The sequence below is a fragment of the Sander vitreus genome, chromosome 1, assembly GCF_031162955.1.
Source record: "Sander vitreus isolate 19-12246 chromosome 1, sanVit1, whole genome shotgun sequence".
Classification (NCBI taxonomy): Eukaryota; Metazoa; Chordata; class Actinopteri; order Perciformes; family Percidae; genus Sander; species Sander vitreus.
The window spans coordinates 326,352-347,406 of NC_135855.1; the positions used below are offsets into that span (position 1 = coordinate 326,352).

Genomic DNA, 21,055 nt, shown 5'->3' on the forward strand with positions numbered 1-21,055 from the left:
AATAACACAGCTAGCACAGCATGGTCTTTCTTACTTGTCTTTCCAATTCAGTTTAAACTGATACACTTCCAAAAAGCTTTTCCCCATAGATAAACAGTGGTTGAGGCCTGGAGGCTGCAGGAGTTTGGCTTTTCAAGTGAGGATCTTCTCCCGGGTTTCAGGCAGCTTGAGAGCTACCAGACCTCCGCAGACGAGGGCGGCGAAGGCCAGGAAGATGGGGATGATCTTAGTGATGCCGATAAAGGCTGCAAAAATGGAGCTGGCAAGTATGGCAGCAAACTTACAGATCCCATTCAGGATACCGAACGCTGTCCCTCTGCAGAGTCACAAAGACGGAGAAAGATTACATGACTGACTGATGATTTAATATGTTTTTGACAGTGCAAGTCATTGTTTTCTTGGTGAGAGTGACTTGCTATCTGACTCATGAATGAAAACATATTAAAGGGCTAATATTATGTTCATTTTCAGGTTCATAATTGTATTTAGAGGTTATATCAGAATAGGTTTACATGGTTTAATTATAAAAAAACATATTTTTGTTGTACTGCACAATGCTGCAGCTCCTCTTTTCACCCTGTGTGTTGAGCTCTCTGTTTTAGCTACAGAGTGAGACATCTCACTGCTGTAACATCTTTGTTGGGAGTCGCACATGCTCAGTAGCTAGGGGGTAGTAGGGCGTGCCCTGACAGTACCTAGGTAAGGACTACTAGCCAGTCAGAAGCAGAGTATGAGGGTGTGCCCTGACAGTACCTAGGTAAGGACTACTAGCCAGTCAGAAGCAGAGTATGAGGGCCCTGACAGTATCTAGGTAAGGACTACTAGCCAGTCAGAAGCAGAGTATGAGGGCCCTGACAGTACCTAGGTAAGGACTACTAGCCAGTCAGAAGCAGAGTATGAGGGCGTGCCCTGACAGTACCTAGGTAAGGACTACTAGCCAGTCAGAAGCAGAGTATGAGGGCGTGCCCTGACAGTACCTTGGTAAGGACTACTAGCCAGTCAGAAGCAGAGTATGAGGGCGTGCCCTGACAGTACCTAGGTAAGGGACTACTAGCCAGTCAGAAGCAGAGTATGAGGGCGTGTCCTGACAGTACCCTAGGTAAGGACTACTAGCCAGTCAGAAGCAGAGTATGAGGGCGTGCCCTGACAGTACCTAGGTAAGGACTACTAGCCAGTCAGAAGCAGAGTATGAGGGCGTGCCATGCTAGCAGCTAGGCAAGCATTATAACGTGTGTTCCAAAGTGACCATGTTTGTCTCTGAAGTAAAGGCTGGACTACAATAGAGCTGTTTGGAGCAGTTTGTGAACAGTGTTTTCTGTTGGAGATGGTAAGTCCCTTTGGGGGGGGACTTTGGGCTTTTTCACTTTGTAAACCTATAACGTACACAAAATAGATATATAACACAATAAAGGTAAGGGAAAAAGGCAAAAAGCATAATATGAACACTTTAAGTGTTGTGGGCAATTAAGAATTACGTCATCCTATCAGATGACTTATTGTCTTTGTCCAGTTAAATTAGATTTTTGTTTAAATTCTTAGCTGGGAGGCAGAAGTGCCCGGTACCTTGTGGTGCAACAGTTAGACCATACATTTTAGGGCAGAGGTTAAATCAGCATGTAGCTTTTAACAGAGTTCGTTACTGTTGCTCTGCTTGCCATGCTTTCTCTTTCACATATGCAGTTTACAAAGATAAAAGAAGCAGATTTTACAAATCAACACAAAGTCACTTTTCAAACAATAGGTCTTCAATTTCATACAAAAGTTACTAAAGCCCCATCCACACCACTTCACCATGTGGAGAAATTCAAAGCTTGTTACCAGTAAGATAGAGGTGGACTGTACCTTTTAGAGGAGGGGTAGAGTTCCACAGAAATGACCTGTAATCCGTTCCAGGCCGCCACACTGCTGCCATAGAAGAGACACTGCCAACATATTACAGCTCCTTGACTGAAACTTAGCAGCAACAGAAAAGTACAGGCAGACGACACCAACATAGAACCACCTAAAAAGACAGATGGATAATGACATACTGAAACAGGTTTGGCAGAAACGACATTAAAAAGCCCATCTGTCCACGGTTACTGTACTACTAGTAGTTACACTTTCTGTAAATTTCTGTCACCTATTATTCTGATTCGGCCTATCTTGTCCATGAACAATGCTGAGATGATGTTGCCAGGCAACACAGCCAAACTGCCCAGGAAGCTGACCATGTAGATGACGATGTCGTTCTCCACCTCGAAGTTCAGATGGCAGCCTTTTTTTGGGTGGAGGAAGGTGGTGTTCTCCATCCGACAGTCTTTGAACTTTTCCTGCCAGAGGTCTGGAGAGAACAGAGGGATGTAAAAGGGTTTGCGTTATATTTTATATGAGGCTGTAAACAGAAGTTTTCTCCTCTTGGTGCTGGAGGATAAACATATTGCAAAGTGTTAATGCTTTAACACAAGATTACTGTTTTAGGCCAGCCTTAATGTTTTAATATACCACTAATTAGCTGAGTTGAGTTTTTTTTAGCACTAAACTTTAAGGAGCCAGCAGTGTAAAAAAAGTGATAACATATTCATTAGAATCATTTATTACTACTTTTGTATGATACCTGTGTTATAGAAGACAGTGTTTTTGATGGTGCAATTCTCAAAGAAGGTGCTGGTTGACCTGACATCCTCAAAGTAGCAGTTTTCAAACAGAGAATCCTCAAACTTCACAGACTTAATCTCAATGTTTGCAAACCTAAATGAAAGGAAATAAATGTTATTATGCAGTAGAAACAAATTGTGAACTTAAAGAGCATAACCCAAATCTAATGGGACAGTGTTGAGGAAACTTACTTGTCATGGATGTACTCTCCCTCGCGGTGGATCTGGTTGACCAGAGAGAAGTTGAAGTGGAAATGTTCGACCCGTTCCCGGTGGAACACTTTCACTTTGGACTCGTACTCCTCATACTGCATGTATTTGATCATATCAGGAAACCACACTCCCAGCCCGTGGTAGCTGATACCCAGAGAAACATACAAACCTGAGCTTACAACAACAAAACGATCTGCATAGATAGTACCACAGGGGTAAGTGAGGATTTTTTTGTGATTAAACCTTAAAAATTAGCAGTGACATTCTTTCTACAGCTCTGCCTTGGAGAAGTTTACGAATATCAAAAATATTCTAAAAATGCATAATTTGAGTAAATCTACCAGTAGGGATATAAGTGCATTCTACTCGGGTGTTTTTGCCTCAAATATTAATGTGGGTGTACATACTACATATATTTGTTACCTGAAGGCCAAGCAGAACCAGACAATAACCAGGAAGAGGCCTTGCAGTCTGAGCTCTGGGGCTGATAGTGACATGATGTTTGCCATCACCTGAAAGAGGGACAGACAGACAGACAGACAGACAGACAGAGAGACAAAGAGACAGACAGGCAGAGAGACAGACAGACAATTAAGATTTTATACTTATACTATATATAACCCAAAAAAGCTCAATAAATACAATAGTGATATATGTATTAAAAAAACGTCTGGCAGTGTACTCAAATACATTTTTTTTTTTTTTATATTTTATAGAGAGAATAAATCTAGGATATATTAGCCATACAAACAGCTCAAGGCCCAAAGCTTTTCATACTAGATTTATATCCAGCTAATCATAACATTAGAAGAAGACAGTCTAACAGTTATTGGCCAAAAACGTTATTGCTCTATCATATATATATATATATATATAAATAAATATATGTCTCTGTTAAGTTGTTGTTAAAATCAAGACTTTATTAGATAGATATACAAGGCATGCAGGTAAAAGGGGATGAAAACACATTCCGTAAGACAAATGCAAAGGTAATTCTGTATTGTACGTATTGTGTTCTATTTGAGTGTAGTGTAGGAGTGATCTGCAGACCTGTTGCAGCATGGTCATGTGTCTGACGGTCCAGCGCTGGAAGGCAGTTCCCGTGTCACTCTGGATCTCTATGAACTCGTCCTCCTGAGTTTGTGGTGTCTTAATGTTGGTTGCCTTCACAAAGAGAGAGGAGTTTGGACAATAACTTCATCTTAATTTCATGGTTGTGGTTCAATAGAAAGTCAGAACAGATTATTTAATTTAAAGACTTTAAATTGAATGAAAACATGAAAAATGATATCTATAGGAATGAAAAATACGTATTGGCTGTGCAGCAATTGCACTGATATATAAACATGTAGAGCGCGTCAACCCATCTAATAATACACGAGAAATGGAGCTTATTGCCAGTCTTTTGTATATCATTTCATTTCAGTATACTGTATTTATCTTGTTTATTTCCTTTTGTTCTTTAATGTATATCAACTATATATATATAACATATATATTATGTTTTTTCACCTTGCTAAGGCCCTTTTCACAGGAGACACATAGCAAGAAAAGCACAGGTGTTACTAATAACATTAATGATGGCTTTGTTATATTCCAGTGCCCCAGTAAGCCATGACAGTGTGACAGTGAAACAACATGCACAATACCACAACCTAAAACTGAAGCAGCCAAGTGGAATTCAGCCATCAATCTTTTTTTAATTATTCACAACTGTGCTCATCTGGCTTGATGAGTTCCACCTGTTCAGTCCAATTAAATAGCTTTCACCATGGCTTCCCTCCATACCATATACACACAACATTATAAAGCATGTCAAATGTGCTATTTGTGACAATTATTATACGTGTCATTCATGGACCGTACTGTGACTAACAGCACAGACAGATGTTGACTGTGAAATAATGCCAATATAAAATAATCAAATAATACCTAGCATTTACTAGGTACTGGTGTGAATGTGTAACCAATGCCATTAATGATGGCTACACTCCATTTCATTGATTAAGAAGGCCAGCTCTGATCTTGGTTGCCCCCTTGACGCCGTGGAGGTGGTGGGAGACAGGAGGTTAGTGGCTAAATTATCCTCCATGATGGACGACTCCTCCCACCCCACTGTCATGGGGTACGGCTGAATGGAACGTTGCAATTATGTTATTTGTGACAGCTGTTCAGATGTACATTTATTTTGTTAAATAGCCCCTATTATAATCCCTTCAAGCAACATATTTGTACGTTTGGGGTCTCCTAGAATAGGTTGAAAAAACATATTATGTTTCTCATACTGCCCATTGCTGCAGTGCCTCCTCCTGAAACACTAGTGGTGATCGATTCTGCACAGACCTGGCTCATCTCCAACGAGCCTATGTCAGTACCCGATCCGTACCGCCTGGTCTCAGCTGGCCCACTTTGATGTGATTTTCAACCAAATTCGAACAAGCCACTTGGTGGGTTATGCTTTCTCAGGCAGCACCACCATTTGAATAACTGGGCTGGCTTTCTCAATCAATTACATCACTAATTGAGGAATTTCAAACAGGAATGTGGGTGAGCAGTTGAGGAAAAGTGCTGTCTGTGGGAGAGAAAGCTTTATTTGGAGTGAGATGTGTTTTTTGTACTACAAAAAACTATATTACACACTTAAAGACGGGAAAAATCCAAAAAAGCACAATAGCGCTAAATTTGATAAGTTTGGTGAGTGATTGGGCAAAACAGCAGTGTTGTAAATAAAGGCTCACAGTGAAGACTCTCTCTGGCTCCCCCTTGGCCTTCCAGTTGGTGTCATGAACTCGTCGCAGGACCATCCACGCCTCATCATGCCGGGCACTCTGAAGAAAACACAGACATACAAACTTATCTATGAATGTCCACATAACCCATTTTAAGAGGGTTCTGTGAAACCTCTCAGGGTTTATGGCGCGTTTATTTCCCACAGACACTGTAGCCAGATGCACTTGAGTAACAATGTTCCCATGGGGTCTGCCTCTTATCAGATGGGGAAATTGTGTGATAATTTGGGGGGGTGTCATATTAACATGTTGGAGCAGCCCTGCTGTAACATATAAATACAATACCACATGTGGTTAAAGGTCTGACACTGTCCTGGATGAGAAACAGGGGTGGGTGTTGAACTGGTGGCGCCTTAGCAGCCTTTCGCTACCTTTGCACAGCAGTGGGATGTTGCTGTGGTGGCTGACGATGACTCAACATTTTTTAGTTGATGTCAGTTTAACACTGTGCACTGACACAATGAATATAAGAATAGGGAGCGTATTAGCAGTACAGATACATGTGTTTTCATGTTTTGCGGACAATAATCTTGCATGTTTTAATCTGGCGACATGGGATCTGACCTCCAGGAGGAAACGAGGGCTCTCTGGCATGAAGATAACTCCGACAAGCGCAGCCAGTGCAGGGAAGAGACACACCAGAATGAATATTCTCCAACTGTGGATCTGGAACTCTGTACCAATGGCGAAACCCCAGCCTGGAAAAAAAACGTCCAATAAAGAGCATGTTAATATTTCACAAAGCCTTTTTTTTCTCTCACATTTTAATGTCCAAATCACTGTAATGCTGTACTTTTGCACAAGTTATTTGCATTTAAAACATTGCATTGATTAAAAGGTTGTGGCAACAGTGGGTTCGTTTTGGACTCCCACTGAATTATTTTTCAATTTGTGATGGTGGCAAAGTTTTACTTACATTTATTTATTATTCATATTTAATCGCTGGGGAATATTCTCAAGATGAGGCACATTGGCAAGCGCAACATGAACCTGAATTAAAATAGTATATCTGTCTTCTGGGTTGATGTACAGTATGGTTGAATGTTTGTGTGCCTTCATGTGAGTCGACTACATGTGTGTGTCTGGTTATGTGAGTCAGCTGGTGTGTGTGTGTTACCATAGTGAGGGATGATTCCCCAGGCGGTGAAGGAGGCGTACAGGCCTCCCAGCATCCAGAACATGCAGAGCCAGCTCAGATGTTCTCCACGTTTATCCATCTGAAGGAACTCCGTGAAGTACGTGTACACTATCGGGATGGAGCCGCCAATTCTGGGGGAGGAATCGCAAGACATCTTAGAAAATAAATAAACACTTTTATTTTGTCTCATCATTCTCATTTAGAGGGTCATTTGCTGTGATATCTGGTATTTGACATGTTAACTATTGATAAATGTTAGTGATGTAGGATTGTAAAAGGTTTTAAAAGGTTGGTTGCACCAAATTATGCAAAAACACATGGTCGCACTTACTACTGATATCTAGCAATGTAGATACTTTTGGTCTTATTTGTCCAAATTTAGAGAAATATTTCTCTACCTCCACCTCAACATGTGGGAGGTGCGTGGAATTACATTTTTAGTGCACAAAACAGTAAATATTACATTTAAAAGACTCAGCAGCAATGTGTCTTTAGACACAATGTCCTTGGATGTGGCTATGAACACTTTTCATTGGATCTACTGAAGAAATAGTTCCTATGAAAACTGTAAGCGCGTCTTATTTTGTAATTTGGGTAAACTCTTTAAAACTAATAATAACCAAACATAAAGGGTTTATGACATAAATGTAAATATACAACAACATTTTATGTTGCAAATGTCCTGTTTTTTTCTGAATGTATGCACACACCTTTATTGTCAGGTTTACACATCCTCACTTTTTAAATGTGACAATAAGTCTATCAATGTAATTAGTATTCAGTGTGATGCCAGGACTGAACGTTAATATAGGCTAGAGGATATGTTTAAATATATGGAAGAAATTGACTTAGAAATTGTTATTATCATGAGATGGAATGTTTTATTGCTGCAGCCTACTGATAGGGAAGTTTCAGCGCTGGTGTTGGTCAGGGACTTAGATCGTTGGCTTTTTCTTTTTTACATTTCATATCATATGTATGAGATATTGTGCAGAGAGCTCCTGGACCAAAATCATACACAAAATAAAATAAAATACTTGTATTTGCTCTTGTACATGAATTCAGTGACATTTCCCTATTTAAATTAGTTTAAAAATACTTTAAAAAAACAAACAAAATATATACATCACATTACATGAACTGTAGCAATACCACTGCAGTATGTTTAACATCAAGACAATTATTGGCATGTTAGAGGGTTTCTCTCAAGTCTGGCTGCTCCTTGTGTTTTGTGAAGACAACAAAACAGGCCCAGTTGTTCAGCAGATGTGAGAGCTAATGACTAACATGAGGCTCATTATCACAGTGAATCAGCGACAGATGAACGTTTTATTCTGGTGACCTTGTAGATTTTGGCTTAGCAAAAAGCTCAAACATCAAAATTGCAGATCTGGGTACATTCAGGCAGCAATCATTATCAAAAGAAATGTGTCTTTAAAAGTTGCAAAATCAATTTGCAAAAGCTTCATCCCAAGGTGCAATAACAGCAATAACACCCAAATTAAAAAATGTGTTATAATAATAATAATATAAATAATAAACAATTGAATCAATTCGTGTTCTTGAATTATACTGTCTCTCTACCTCAGCCTGCTCCTAAAGGTTCACAGTTTTTGTTTATTAATGGAAGTGGTACCTAATCTTCTTTCTTACAGTTGAAACCAGATATTTACATACACTTCAGAAAAAAACACATAAAAACTTTTATTTCTTTACTGTCATACATTAAATCAGAGTAAACTTCTTCTGTTTTAGATCAATACATTTTAACATATTTTTTGCATTTGTTAAATGTCAGAATCGAGTGAGGGACAATTTTTATGTATTTTTTTTTATCACTTTCATCAAAGTCAGAAGTATACATACATTAAGTTGATTGTGTCTTTAAACAAAAAGAAAACTCCAGATGATTCCTTTCTGAGCTTAAGAAGCTTCTGATAGGTTAATTGATTCCATTTGAGTTAATTGATGGCACGCCTGTGGATGCATATAAAGGCACACCTCAAACACAGAGCCTCTTTCTTTGACATCATGGGAAAATCAAGAGAAATCAACCAAGACATCAGGAAAAGAATTGTGGACCTCCACAAGTGTGGCTCATCCTTAGGTGCAATTTCCAGATGCTTGAAGGTCCCACGTTCATCTGTTCAGACAATAATACGTAAGTATAAAAAACATGGGAATGTACAACCATCATACCGCTCAGGAAGGAGACGGATTCTGAGTCCCAGAGAGGAACGTTTTTTAGTGCAAAATGTGCGAATCAATCCCAGGACAACAGCAAAAGACCTTGTGAAGATGCTAGCTGAAACTGGTAAGACAGTGTCATTATCCACAGTAAAATGAGTCCTGTACCACCATCAGCTAAAAGGTTACTCTGGGAGAAGAAAGCCATTACTTCAAAACCACCACAAAAAAGCCAGACTACAGTTTGCAACTGCACATGGGGACAAAAATCTTAATTTCTGGAGACATGTCCTGTGGTCTGACGAAACAAAAATTGAACTGTTCGGCCATAATGATAAACGGTATATTTGGAGGAAAAAGGGCGAAGCTTTGAAGCCTCAGAACACCATCCCAACTGTGAAGTATGGGGGGTGGTAGTATAATGTTGTGGGGCTGCTTTGCTGCAGAAGGGACTGGTGCACTTCACAAAATAGATGGCATCATGAGAAAAGAACATTTTGTGGATATATTGAAGCAACATCTGAAGAAATCAGCCAGGAAGTTAAAGCTTGGGCGCAAATGGGTCTTCCAAATGGACAATGACACCAAGCATACCTCCAAATTAGTTACAAAGTGGCTTAAGGACAACAAAGTCAAGGTATTGGAGTGGCCATCACAAAGCCCTGATCTCAATCCCATAGAACATTTGTGGGCGGCACTGAAAAGGCGAGTGCGAGCAAGAAGGCCTACAAACCTGACCCAGTTCCACCAGTTCTGTCAAGAGGAGTGGGCCAACATTCCAGCAAACTATTGTAGAAAGCTTGTGGAAGGATACCCAAAACGTTTGGCCCAAGTCAAACAGTTTTGGGGCAATTCTACCAAATACTAAGGAAGTGTATGTATACTTCTGACTTTGATGAAAGTGATTAAAAAAAAATACATACAAATTCTCCCTCGCTCGATTCTGACATTTAACAAATGCAAAAAATATGTTAAAATATATTGATCTAAAACAGAAAAAGTTTACTCTGATTTAATGTATGACAGTAAAGAAATAAAAGTTTTAGTGTTTTTTTCTGAAGTGTATGTAAATATCTGGTTTCAACTGTAAATGTCAGGTGTCTTGTTTTGGGAGAAAAGTCGTCAAATACAAATATAGGGATGTAGACTCGCTTGTTTTCACTCAAAAGATTAATTATGGAAAAAGTAAGTCATTATAAAAAGCCAGTCGTCAGAGTTGTCTTTTGTTCAAGTAAACGCTGCAAATGTAAATGTGACCATGAATGTAAATGAGTCTCACCCAAAGCCGGAGCAGAACCTGAAGAAGAGGAAGAAGCCGTAGCCCTGAGCGAAGCAGGACAGGAAGGAGAAGACCAGGTCAATGGTCAGGACGTAGATCAGACACTTCCTCCTCCCCATCTTATCACACAGACCCCCCCACACCAACGCCCCCACCATCATGGACACATACACCAGCAGACCTGCAAATACACACACAAGCACAAAACTAATTTGGAGGCATTTAAGCTTTACACTTATAGGTCAAGTTACATGTTTTACTCCCATAATGCACACACAGAGTAGGCTCTACAGCAACATGTACAGTCCTGATCTCCACAAGGGGGCTCCCTTTACCCTTGTATGAGCACTGAAGAATAGAGAAATCAGCACACTTTCCACTTTACAGTAATTCAGTGTGATGCATCCTTACATGCATGTACTTCCGGATATTAATAATGACGTACCAAGAAAATACACCTAGACTGATAATAGCATTGCCAGAAATGTAACTATTAACAATAATGGTCAAAATTATTTTGAGGCATCTAAGAGTGCATCGCTTCCACAATACCTTCCATATTTTTAAATTGGACAATTTGTTACTGTGATTACATGCTTTGTCAATGCAAAACTCAATTTTCTCTGCAGGTTCCCACTCTACAGCGACCTGGAGCCCATCCCAGCATGCACTAGGCAGATGGTCTACTCTGCCATTTATTTTTGTTGTAAAGCAACAGCTCTTAACAGTGACCAACTGTGCTGCCCATTATTGCACCAAGGAGATAACAGTGATCATGCACTTCCTTTTTATGTCTCTGGGGAGAGTAATACGCTCTCCACTGCCGTCTGTGTCAAGTCTCAAACCTACAACTTCAGCCATCCTCTTCACTGTGCCGTTTAAACCTTTAGACCCATGCCTCCTGCCTGCTCTGTGTTTTTACTACACACAGCCCTAATTACAGTGGGACTAAGCAGCTTAACGGCACGTGGAGCCATAGTGTGCACCTTCCCTGTGGATTACTAGACTATCCAAATACTCCGGCCCTCCACACGCCAAGCTGCACATCCCTAGCTCATTCCACAAGAGACTGCTAAGGGCACTGGAAGACAAAGACTCAAGGCTAACATGTCAATAATGCCTAATATCTTGGCCAAGTTGTTGCTTAAGGCAATGTGTATGCTTTAGGTAGGTACAGACAGGTTAACCGGGTAGCCTTGTGATTAGACAGCCTGTCTTTCAGGTGGAGGCCCAGGATCAACCTCTGCAACAACAAGCTTCTATGTGGCTGTTAAAGTATCTTTGAGGACAGTGAAGACACTGAATCACTGGAGGGGAAAGAACAATTTTTTTTCTTGATGTATTAAAAGTGAAATCACAGTAAGTCCATTAGCACATCTAGATCAGCTCAGCACTGATGTTTGCGCCATTAGCTCAGTTTTGATGCTCAAACAACAAGGTACAATTTTACAGAATATAAAAACAGTTCTTATGAACACGTAGGATACTAGGTTTTAAAAATGGCTTGATAACAGTAAAGGTCCCATATCATGCTCATTTTCAGGTTCATATTTGTATTTTGGGTTTGTACTAGAACATGTTTACACACTTAAATGTTCTAAAAACACATCTTCTTCTCATACTGTCCATCTGAATATACCTGTATTCACCCTCTGTGTGAAACATTCCATTTTAGGGTCTGTCTCTTTAAGTCCCCCCTCCCGAAAAAGCCCAGTCTGTTCTGATTGGTTAGCGTTTCCAGGTCTTCCACATCTGCACTCATGGAGTCTTTGCAGTCGTTGCAGCTGCGGAATGACTTTCTACCTATGTAATATAGTTGTGACATTACAACCGTAGGCACAGTTTCTATTGATAAAACTAAAGTTAGTTTGCTAATATCCGACTTGTTTAGATTTAAGAGTAAAGGAGGTAACTTAATGGGATACACATCTGACCTGACCCTTCATCAAAGGTCTGTTTTGAAAGATTTTACATACAGTACATATACAATAAATAAATTACAATAAAATTGTAAGCCAATAACATTAGACTTCTCAAATGATGTCGGTTACGTTAGCATGGTCAGATATTACCCACTCTGCATTAGCAGTGAAGCTGTCAGCCCTTAATTTACAAAGAAAATCTCTACAAACCTAAAAAGTCAAAGTTGATCAAAGGGAAAAAGACATGAAAAAACTGGACATCATGTTTGACTGATATGATGTCAATTAATGCTAAGCACCAAATATATTCTAGATAATCCCTTGAATAACAGCAGGGAAGCATTATAAATCCAACTCATAAGTAATGCGTGGCCTTTTTAATTGGAATTCCAGTTTTATTCCAGAAATGCACTAGCTGCATTGCAAGTTTAGCAATTTCCTTGATATAACTGGTTAAATCTCTGCAACTACATCAAGCCTGAGATTTAAAACCTGCCAGAACGTTCTCAACTTTCTCTCCAGCATTGTATCTCCCACGATTGGCCTCTTGTATTTTCACTTTATAGATTAAACAATAAAACCATTTAGGGTAAGTGCACCAATCATCCTCTTCTTTTTAACAAAAGGTTTGGGAGTCTATCTGCTATCCAAGACTTAGGTTAAGATTAAATACATTTCTGCTCCGGTAAGTCAGGTGAACAGAGCATGAGCATGAATCAAAAAGGATCATTCTGCAGTTCTACTTCATATTCTCAGCCAATGATCAGTGCTCTCCTCCTACTCTGCACAAACAGACACTGTGACTTCATTTTCGCTAGGTCTTCCTCCTGCTACCACAGCCTGTCAGAGGCCTGAAGCGTGTCTGACAGCTCTGCACTGGGCACTGCAGGCCACCAGGCTCTCTGACTGCTGCAACATGCTCCATATTAGCCTGGAAACACACACTGAATACAATCAGCTACGGGTTCTTCATCAGTCTCTCACAATACCTTATCCCAGGAGCCTGTTGTTAAGATAAAATGAGCAATGTGCAATCTGCCACATCGCCTGGCTACTCATGAGGCCTGGGAAATAAGGTGAGGGGCTTTAATTTGCAGTTTGGTTGTCTGCACAGAAAGTGAGGAACAGATGCTTTCAAGGTACATTTCCAGTAAGTTGTGTCTATGCTGCATACAAATTTCAATCTAATTCTTTGCCGTGTTTTCTGTTGTGGTACAATGTCTGGGAACAAGTGAAGCTAGCAGGCAACTGAAATAAAAGAAACACAGTATATTTGACATTCAAAGTATATTGAAGGCCAGTGCTTAATTCTGTGTCTGGTATTTAACATAATTAAACAATTAACATGTGGTGTGGTTTCCCTCAAGTCAACTTCCAGACGCTTGTAGTACCCATGCCAAGCCTGAAGCCTCACACTCTGGTGACTCAATCTGGTGGCTCACAATGGACCCATACTTAGGGCAAACAATGTTGGTTATGTTGTTAATTTTTGCATTTGCCTAAAAGGAGCCAAGCTTTTTTCCAAGCTTTTATTTTTTTAATTTGTCCCAGTGGCTGGGGAATATTTCTGTTTGATGCAGTGTTCTACAACCATGTGCCATCAAACATATGCAGGATTTTGTTTCAGTCAAGCACGACAGCAGATCATTTCACTGATGAGTTCCTCCTGTCGGGTTAAAGATTGGAACTCTTCGACGGATCATTATTATTAGCTAGTCTTGTACATTACCAAACAGCTGTATCTCTGTTTTGGAGAACTGTGACGAGGTGAACAGACATTCCTGGTATAATGAGGATGAATTCTATCAACATTTGGTGATCCCCTAATGTTTCCTGTAGCACCACCATAAGGGTGAAATTTGTGGCATTGAATGAAATGTTTGTGAAACTATTGGATGGATTACTATGAACTGTGATTCAGATATTCATGTTCCCAACCCTTGGCGACTTGTAATAACTCTGGTGATCCTCTGACTTTGCCTCTTAGGCTACCGTCAGGTCAACATTTGAATTTGTCCAATACTTTGATTTACTGCCTGCAAAACTAATGACATTCCCCCATCTTTAGGTGTTTGGCTCTAATTAGCTAATGTTAGCATGCTAACAAGCTAAACTGAGGTGGTTACATGGCACATTATACCTGTTAAACACAAGTATTGAAGTAACAAGAGGTGTAACTCAATAGAACGTTGTGTTGTGTTCAATCTAAGATGGCGGAGCTGCACTCAATAGAATGTTCCATTGCAACAAATGCACCCATGACCGAGCTGCAGATTTCAATGGAACGTTCTAAAGAGTGCAGCTCCACCATCTTGGACTGAACACAACACAATGTTCTATTGAGTTTCGCCTCTTGTTACTTCTATACTCTTCGTTAAACATCAACATGCTAGCACTGTCTTGGGAGCATGTTAGCATGCTTATGTTAGCATTTAGCTCAAAGCATTGCTGTGCCTACAAGTAGCCTACTGTACAGCCTCAGAAAGCTGCTAGCATGGCTTTAGTCTTGTTAAAAAAAAGTATTCTATCCACAGAAACAAAGTTGGTTGAAATAAAAGCCTTTCTCTTGTTAGTGTTGCAAAACATTTTTTTTTCAGGTTAGTGATTTCATTTTTGAATGAAAAAACAAACCAGGTTTATATAGGTTTTCATCACATGCAATCAGTTTTCACCTTCCATCCATGTGCTGTCACTTACCGAGCAGTCCTTTGTCAGAGTTGGATATGCACATGTCCTTCTCAGCACTGGGCAGGACGAAGCCCACCACGAAGCCATCCACTCCATCAGCCATTAGTGCCAGGCCCAGCACGAAGAACAGAATCCACTGGAAGCGTCCATGGCCGCAGTCCTCCATGATGGCCTCGTACTGCTCTGGCAGGTTTTCCTCCTCCTCTTCCTGCTGGGCAGCCTGACGGGCTTTCCTCCTGGCCTCCAACCGAGCTGCCCGTCGCGCCTCCTTGATCTCGTCGGGGTGGGGGATGCCTTGGTACTCCCCCTCATACATCTGCTCATCATCATCTGCGCCCTCGGTGGCATCGCTACGAGCATCCTCGTCCTGTGGAGGGTAGTCCGTCTGGTAAGGGTAGCCATCTTGACCTCCTACATCCTGGGTGTAGGTGTATTCTCCACCTTCTGTCACCTGCTGGTTCAGGTTGTTGTGATAGGGGTCATCCATGGTTCCTGCTGGGTATAAGTGGAGCAGGACTGACTTTGCCTTGTAGCCGTCGTACTCTGAGGAAGCTCAAGTTGTCAGCTATAATGGCATAATCCTCCCAAGGAGCCGTGAATTGCTCTCAGTGTTGCTGCAGGTATTCTTCGTAATCGTCTGATGAGTCCTGGTCTCAAATTTAAGGCCTCAACGGCTATACTGATAGACGATTACCTTCCTTGATTTGCACAGTGCTGCATGCTGAACCTAAAACACAATGCACACTACACATCACATATTATCTGTCAGCAGAACAGCAAAGATAAATGCACTTGTAGAGCAGAGACATTGGTATGCAACAGTCCCCCTTGGGGCGGCTTGTGACCTGCCAAGTCAAGTCACAATTACAGTCTCTGGGATTCACAACATTCATATTATGGGAGTACATCATGACCTTTGACTCTCTCTGACAAAGTCCTTGAAAACCTAGAGAAAATATGTAAGTGTGATTTGCCTACAATATCTCATGCAATTGTAGAAGGGCAAGGCATTTCTTTATTGTTTTTATAATAAGTAAATATTCAACTCCCACAGTTTATGCCAACTGTTTCGTCTAGCTTTTATAGTTCCCTATCCTGTTAATCTAATGTTGTTATTTATTACTGCTTGTAAAGGACTGCATATACATACATACATGGATATTACTTGTTATATAGGTAATACTTGTTATATGGGTATTACGTGTTATATAGGTATTACTTGTTACATTGGTATTACTTGTTATATAGGTATTACTTGTTATATAGGTATTACTTGTTATATAGGTATTACTTGTTATATGGGTATTACTTGTTATATGGATATTACTTGTTATATGGGTATTACTCGTTATACAAGTACACTGACAAGTGGATGGTTGATTTGGTTTGGTCTGTACTGGTTTGGCGCCAGGATGACGAGCACAGTAGTTTAATCCAGATTAAGGCTGCAGATTGTTTTTCATTTCACTCTTGTTGCCTCACATTATTGTTTCATCACGAGGTGGCTGACAGTGGATTATGGAGTCTGGATTGACGCACAGAAACATATTTGCTGCTCTTGGATGTATAGTTTTGAGATCCCAAAGTCAGTGTTCAAACATATGCATTGATCAGTGTTGCTGCCAGGAGTAATGAGCAGAATTGCAGTACAATGATATGCTCACAATCATCTGCAGAGCATGTCATGCTGTTGTTGTTTTTGTTGTTGTTGTTTTTATATTTGTTGTTTCCTTCAGTAACCTGAATAATATATGGACACTTCAGGAGAGAAAGTGAGAGGGTGGATGCTCAGTCTGGCTGAGGGAAGCTGTGTTGCTTTCATCATTCTGCTGCAGCGCCTTTACTCACACAGCTGGCGTTTATGTAACAGTTAGGCTCCCTGCACTCACTCTCTCCCCCTCTGTCTCCCTCCCTCTCCCGTCACTTCTAACTTATTGATCTGTGTTTATGAATGTGTCAACTCGACCACCCTTAAGCGAGAATTACACTAGACGCATCCAAGGTGGCGCGTACAAATGTGACGTCATGGGATCGCCGTGACTATTTATACCCGTGCTGGTGCTCGTGACACTAGTTGCTGTCTTCTCCTGAACAGCGGTGGCGCTAATGAGCAAAGGCTACCGACGTTGCTCTTTCTACGGACTAGAAGAAGAAGAAAAAAGTAAACAACGGCAGAACTGGCAGCAGCATTGCCGTCAATGCTTCAATTTGATTGGATGAGCTACTTCGTCGGATCAAGCCTTTCATTCTCCATAAAATAACTCATCTTAACCCAGTAAGTTTACCTGAGAGACTTACAGTCACTCGGAGAGTCCTGGCATCCGGTTGTCGGCGAACCCGTTCAGGCCTCCCGTTTCCGCTTTGTCGTGCGCCACTGAAAAAAAAGAGCCGTGCGCCATAAATATATACGCGCCACCTTGGATGCATCCAGTATAATTCTCGCTTTATCCATAACATACGCACACACACTAATTCAGATGTCAATGTATGCCTGTGCAGAGTTTGAATAGGTCATAATGTGCCTACTTCCTCAGAGAGTGTCCCCAGTGTTGAAAAGTCAAAGAGCTACTTTTTTTATGATGAAAATCAATATATCCGTGGTTTAACAGGAAGCAGATAGGTCACTGTGTAATTTACAAAAAGCTATCTCAATTTCACAAGTGACCTTTTACCGTTCAGATCATTTATTAGTTTGACTGAGCCTAACTTTGTCGTCTTTGCCTCATCAGTTTATGTAGCTTGTTCAACAGAGAGTAACAGAACTATACACACCTGTGAAGTAACAGATACATGCTGAACTCACAGTATATAAAACAGTTGAGCTGCTCTGGGGCCAGCTTTAGCCTCATTCCTATTCCTCCAGTCCACCTGGATTTCACTCAGTATAACTGCAATCTTCTACTGCTGGTCACAGAGCAGCTCCAAGTGCCTTTCTCTGCCTTCACATCAGTAGTTACAGAAAGTTGGGGAAGTGTTTATTTATTCACTTTCTTCACACATATTTGCACATCCAGCGACTTGGATGTAAGCTGTAATTATTTTTGGATTTGTACAGACTTTAAACTTGTACCAATGTTGCACCATTAAAAATTATATGAAAAAAAAAGTCACAGCTTTTTGCAGGACATTTTATTAATGATCTGCCATTGTCATGGTTATAATTAATTCTTTAAACTCAGATGTGTTGTTGTTATGTATGCATTTTGTCATCTTGATCCTTCTATCTTTTTTTCTCTTTTGTACAACATGTTTTAATCAGCCCCTCAGGGTGACTCCATCACACCTGTACAGTTTGTACTTGTTTCTTTCTCTCAATCTGCTTTGATATGCATTTTGTATCTGTACTAAACTTACTGTACCAAGAGTTGATTTGAAAAAAGAAAAAGGCTTTACTGCAACTACAATACATACGACTGGTTTAATTTAGAATATGTGCATGGAAAAGTAATGCAACTGAACCAGTTTTTTGGGGGATAAAGATTTGCTTTTTTTGCTTGAGAATTACCAATATTGCATGTTATAATCAGCATAACTGTATAAAACTGATTTCCATTTGTCCTGGTACAAAAATGGCAGACCCTTTCTACCAGTTTGCACCACCAGGATTCCACTAAGCAACAGGGTTAAGGGTTTTCTTTGCCACTGAGGCAAGACATATTACAAAACATCTACTGTTTCTTTAAAAAATCTGTGTCTGTTGGTAGAATCACTCAACCGTCAATGCAATGAGTTCATTTTAATCTCAGCTCCTCTGTGACCTCGAGAGGTCAAAGGACAATACTCTGTGATTTCTGGGGACTACCTGTCCACTACCCTGTCAAATACTTTTATTGGCAACATCTTTCTGAGTCAAATGTTATCACTAGGTCAGTTACAGAGCTGCCATTCTGGGCCTTATCAAATATGTAACTTGATGTTTGCATTCCAATACATTTGCTACAAAAAAAATTGCTACGTTGAATAGATCCTGACGGTAGATTCTTCCTGCATGCAAGGAAAGACTTTCAAACTGGTATGAGAGTATACTATTTCCTACACATCTTTACACATGAGTAGCAGGGTCCTTAAGGTTGACAAAATGACAATTCATTCATGGTCTGAACCCTCTCTATTTAGATGTATAGATTGTGTTACACACATAGTAATATTGATGGCTGAAAAAGAACTGTAGCTATGTTTGAATGGTGTTGCAACAGATAAAACTTGAAAAATAAATGATGGTACCACAGCCTAAATTATTTCTCACTTCCTCACTACTTCCTTGTCAAAACAACAAACTAAATAGCACAAAGCAACCATTTAAGATAAAAACAAAGTTGTCTTACCAGAGTTGGCATTCCCTTAAAATAAAAATGACTTCTGAGCAAAACAAACATAAATAAAAAAATTGCTAACGTCCAAGTAGCTAACGTCCAAAGCCTACATGTCAGTTTATCCTAAGGCCGAGCTGCAGCCGAGACTGAGGGATTAGGATCCAACCTCACGATCCCCCACCACCACCCCCCCTCACCAGGGCTCATCCCTACAGGAAACTCCCCTGAACTAACCCTCTCCCCACCCCCCCCATCTCTGGGACTGAGTGGTACAGTCCTTCAAGTGTAAAGAGCAACAGGCTCTACTGATAGTTGCTGCAAACTGTGGAGACACTCTACAGGATTTTCAGTGATACTCTTGAGCTCTACAGGCGCTCCTCTACGGAGAGGTCAGGGGTCATGGTAAGCTGCCAAACCAGCAGCCCTGGAGCTGGTAGAAATCCTGTGTTTTTTAGATTTAGATCTGGTCCATCAATGATCTGCAATCATTATCAAGAGACCTCCAAGAGTGTGCACATTTTAGATTCCATTAAAACACCAGGTGTTGTGTCATTACAGTAGTGGACTGTTAGCCTATTTGGACAATGGTTGTCTATAGTTACACCAGCCATGGATGAGCCCTTCTGTCCTTTAAGCAGAAGGGCTCATCCCTGCAATAGCTGTTTGTGCTGTCAAAGTGTCCTTGAGTGAGACATTGACTCTCTGTAGCTGCTCATCCGTCCAGAGTTGCTCCAGATAAGCATATCAGCAAAAATGGCTGAAATATTCCTCTTCCCTTGGAGGAAGGGCAGCCTGCTGGTTCATTCTGTTGGTTGTGGATGAGTGCAGAGGTGATAACAGATAACAGAAAATATATGGAGTGGAGAGTAGAGAGGACTGCCACAGAGAGAACAGCGGTTACAGTTGGATGATATGGTGGATCGATGCCAGGCTCTTTCTAAATGATAGAATATTATAGAACATTAAACACTTTTAACATATGGATGTATTACTTGGGCCTCAAGAGGCCTTTACCTTCTGCAGTCTCACTCGGCCAAAACATCTTTATGTCATTTGTTTTTACTGGAAGGTTTACAATGTGCTCCTTTAATGTGAAAGTGAAAGGCTTGATGCATCCAAATGTGCATGAAGACACTGAATATCCAGAATGCCTGCTGTGTGGTGGACATTCCAAGTAACTAAGTACATTGATTTACTTACATAAATAAGTTAATACATTATATAATATCTCAGGCACTTGTAGACTACTTATTTCATTTTATTTAGTATTTTGAGTCTTAATTGATGAATTGTTCTTTCTATAAAATGTCAAAACTGTGAAAATGCCTGTCACAATTGTCTTGATCCCAAGGTGCCATCTTTAAATTGCTTGATTTGTCTGTTAAGTAAAATATCTGCATAATTCATCTAACACTGTTGGTGGTGGACATCATCCTCATCATCATACATTAGTACACTATAGTACATCATACACTGGTTGCATGTGTCTACCAGTTGTGACCAGTTTAACCAAAGAGTGTTTTCCCCCTGTATTATACAAATCATTTTCAACATTTCAGTTGTCCGGAGACAATATTGCAGCTACTTATCTAATGTGCAATCTCTTACAGTTGCATGCTAACTACATTACATTATGTTGCATAATTGTCACTATATGGACAACACTTTTAAATGGTGCTCACACCAGTGCACTACATAACAAATAGTGAATTACTTTGGCCCATTACATGATAATATGGTATTTTTAATTTTTGCCAATATGCCATACCCAAATGGAAAAGCTAATAACAGAAGAAGTGCAAGGCCAAAATGCTGGAACAAGGCAACCTAAATTCTTCTAGATTCTTAGTGTGCTCGTTTAGCAGGTAATTAAAACACAATCTACACTAC

The 21,055-nt window shown here is 40.3% G+C and overlaps 1 protein-coding gene across 1 annotated transcript; it reads right to left on the reverse strand.

Moving 5' to 3' along the window:
• Nucleotides 1–132: 132 nt before the first annotated feature.
• sv2ba (synaptic vesicle glycoprotein 2Ba) lies at nucleotides 133–15,339 on the reverse strand. Its single transcript, XM_078256410.1, has 12 exons — nucleotides 14,862–15,339; nucleotides 10,243–10,423; nucleotides 6,756–6,907; nucleotides 6,203–6,336; nucleotides 5,588–5,677; nucleotides 3,900–4,013; nucleotides 3,273–3,361; nucleotides 2,829–2,993; nucleotides 2,597–2,730; nucleotides 2,123–2,323; nucleotides 1,843–2,002; nucleotides 133–316 (listed from the first exon to the last, which is right to left on the reverse strand). Exons 1-12 carry the CDS (start codon nucleotides 15,337–15,339, stop codon nucleotides 133–135), a joined length of 2,082 nt encoding a protein of 693 aa, XP_078112536.1.
• Between the last annotated feature and the right edge of the window lie 5,716 nt (nucleotides 15,340–21,055).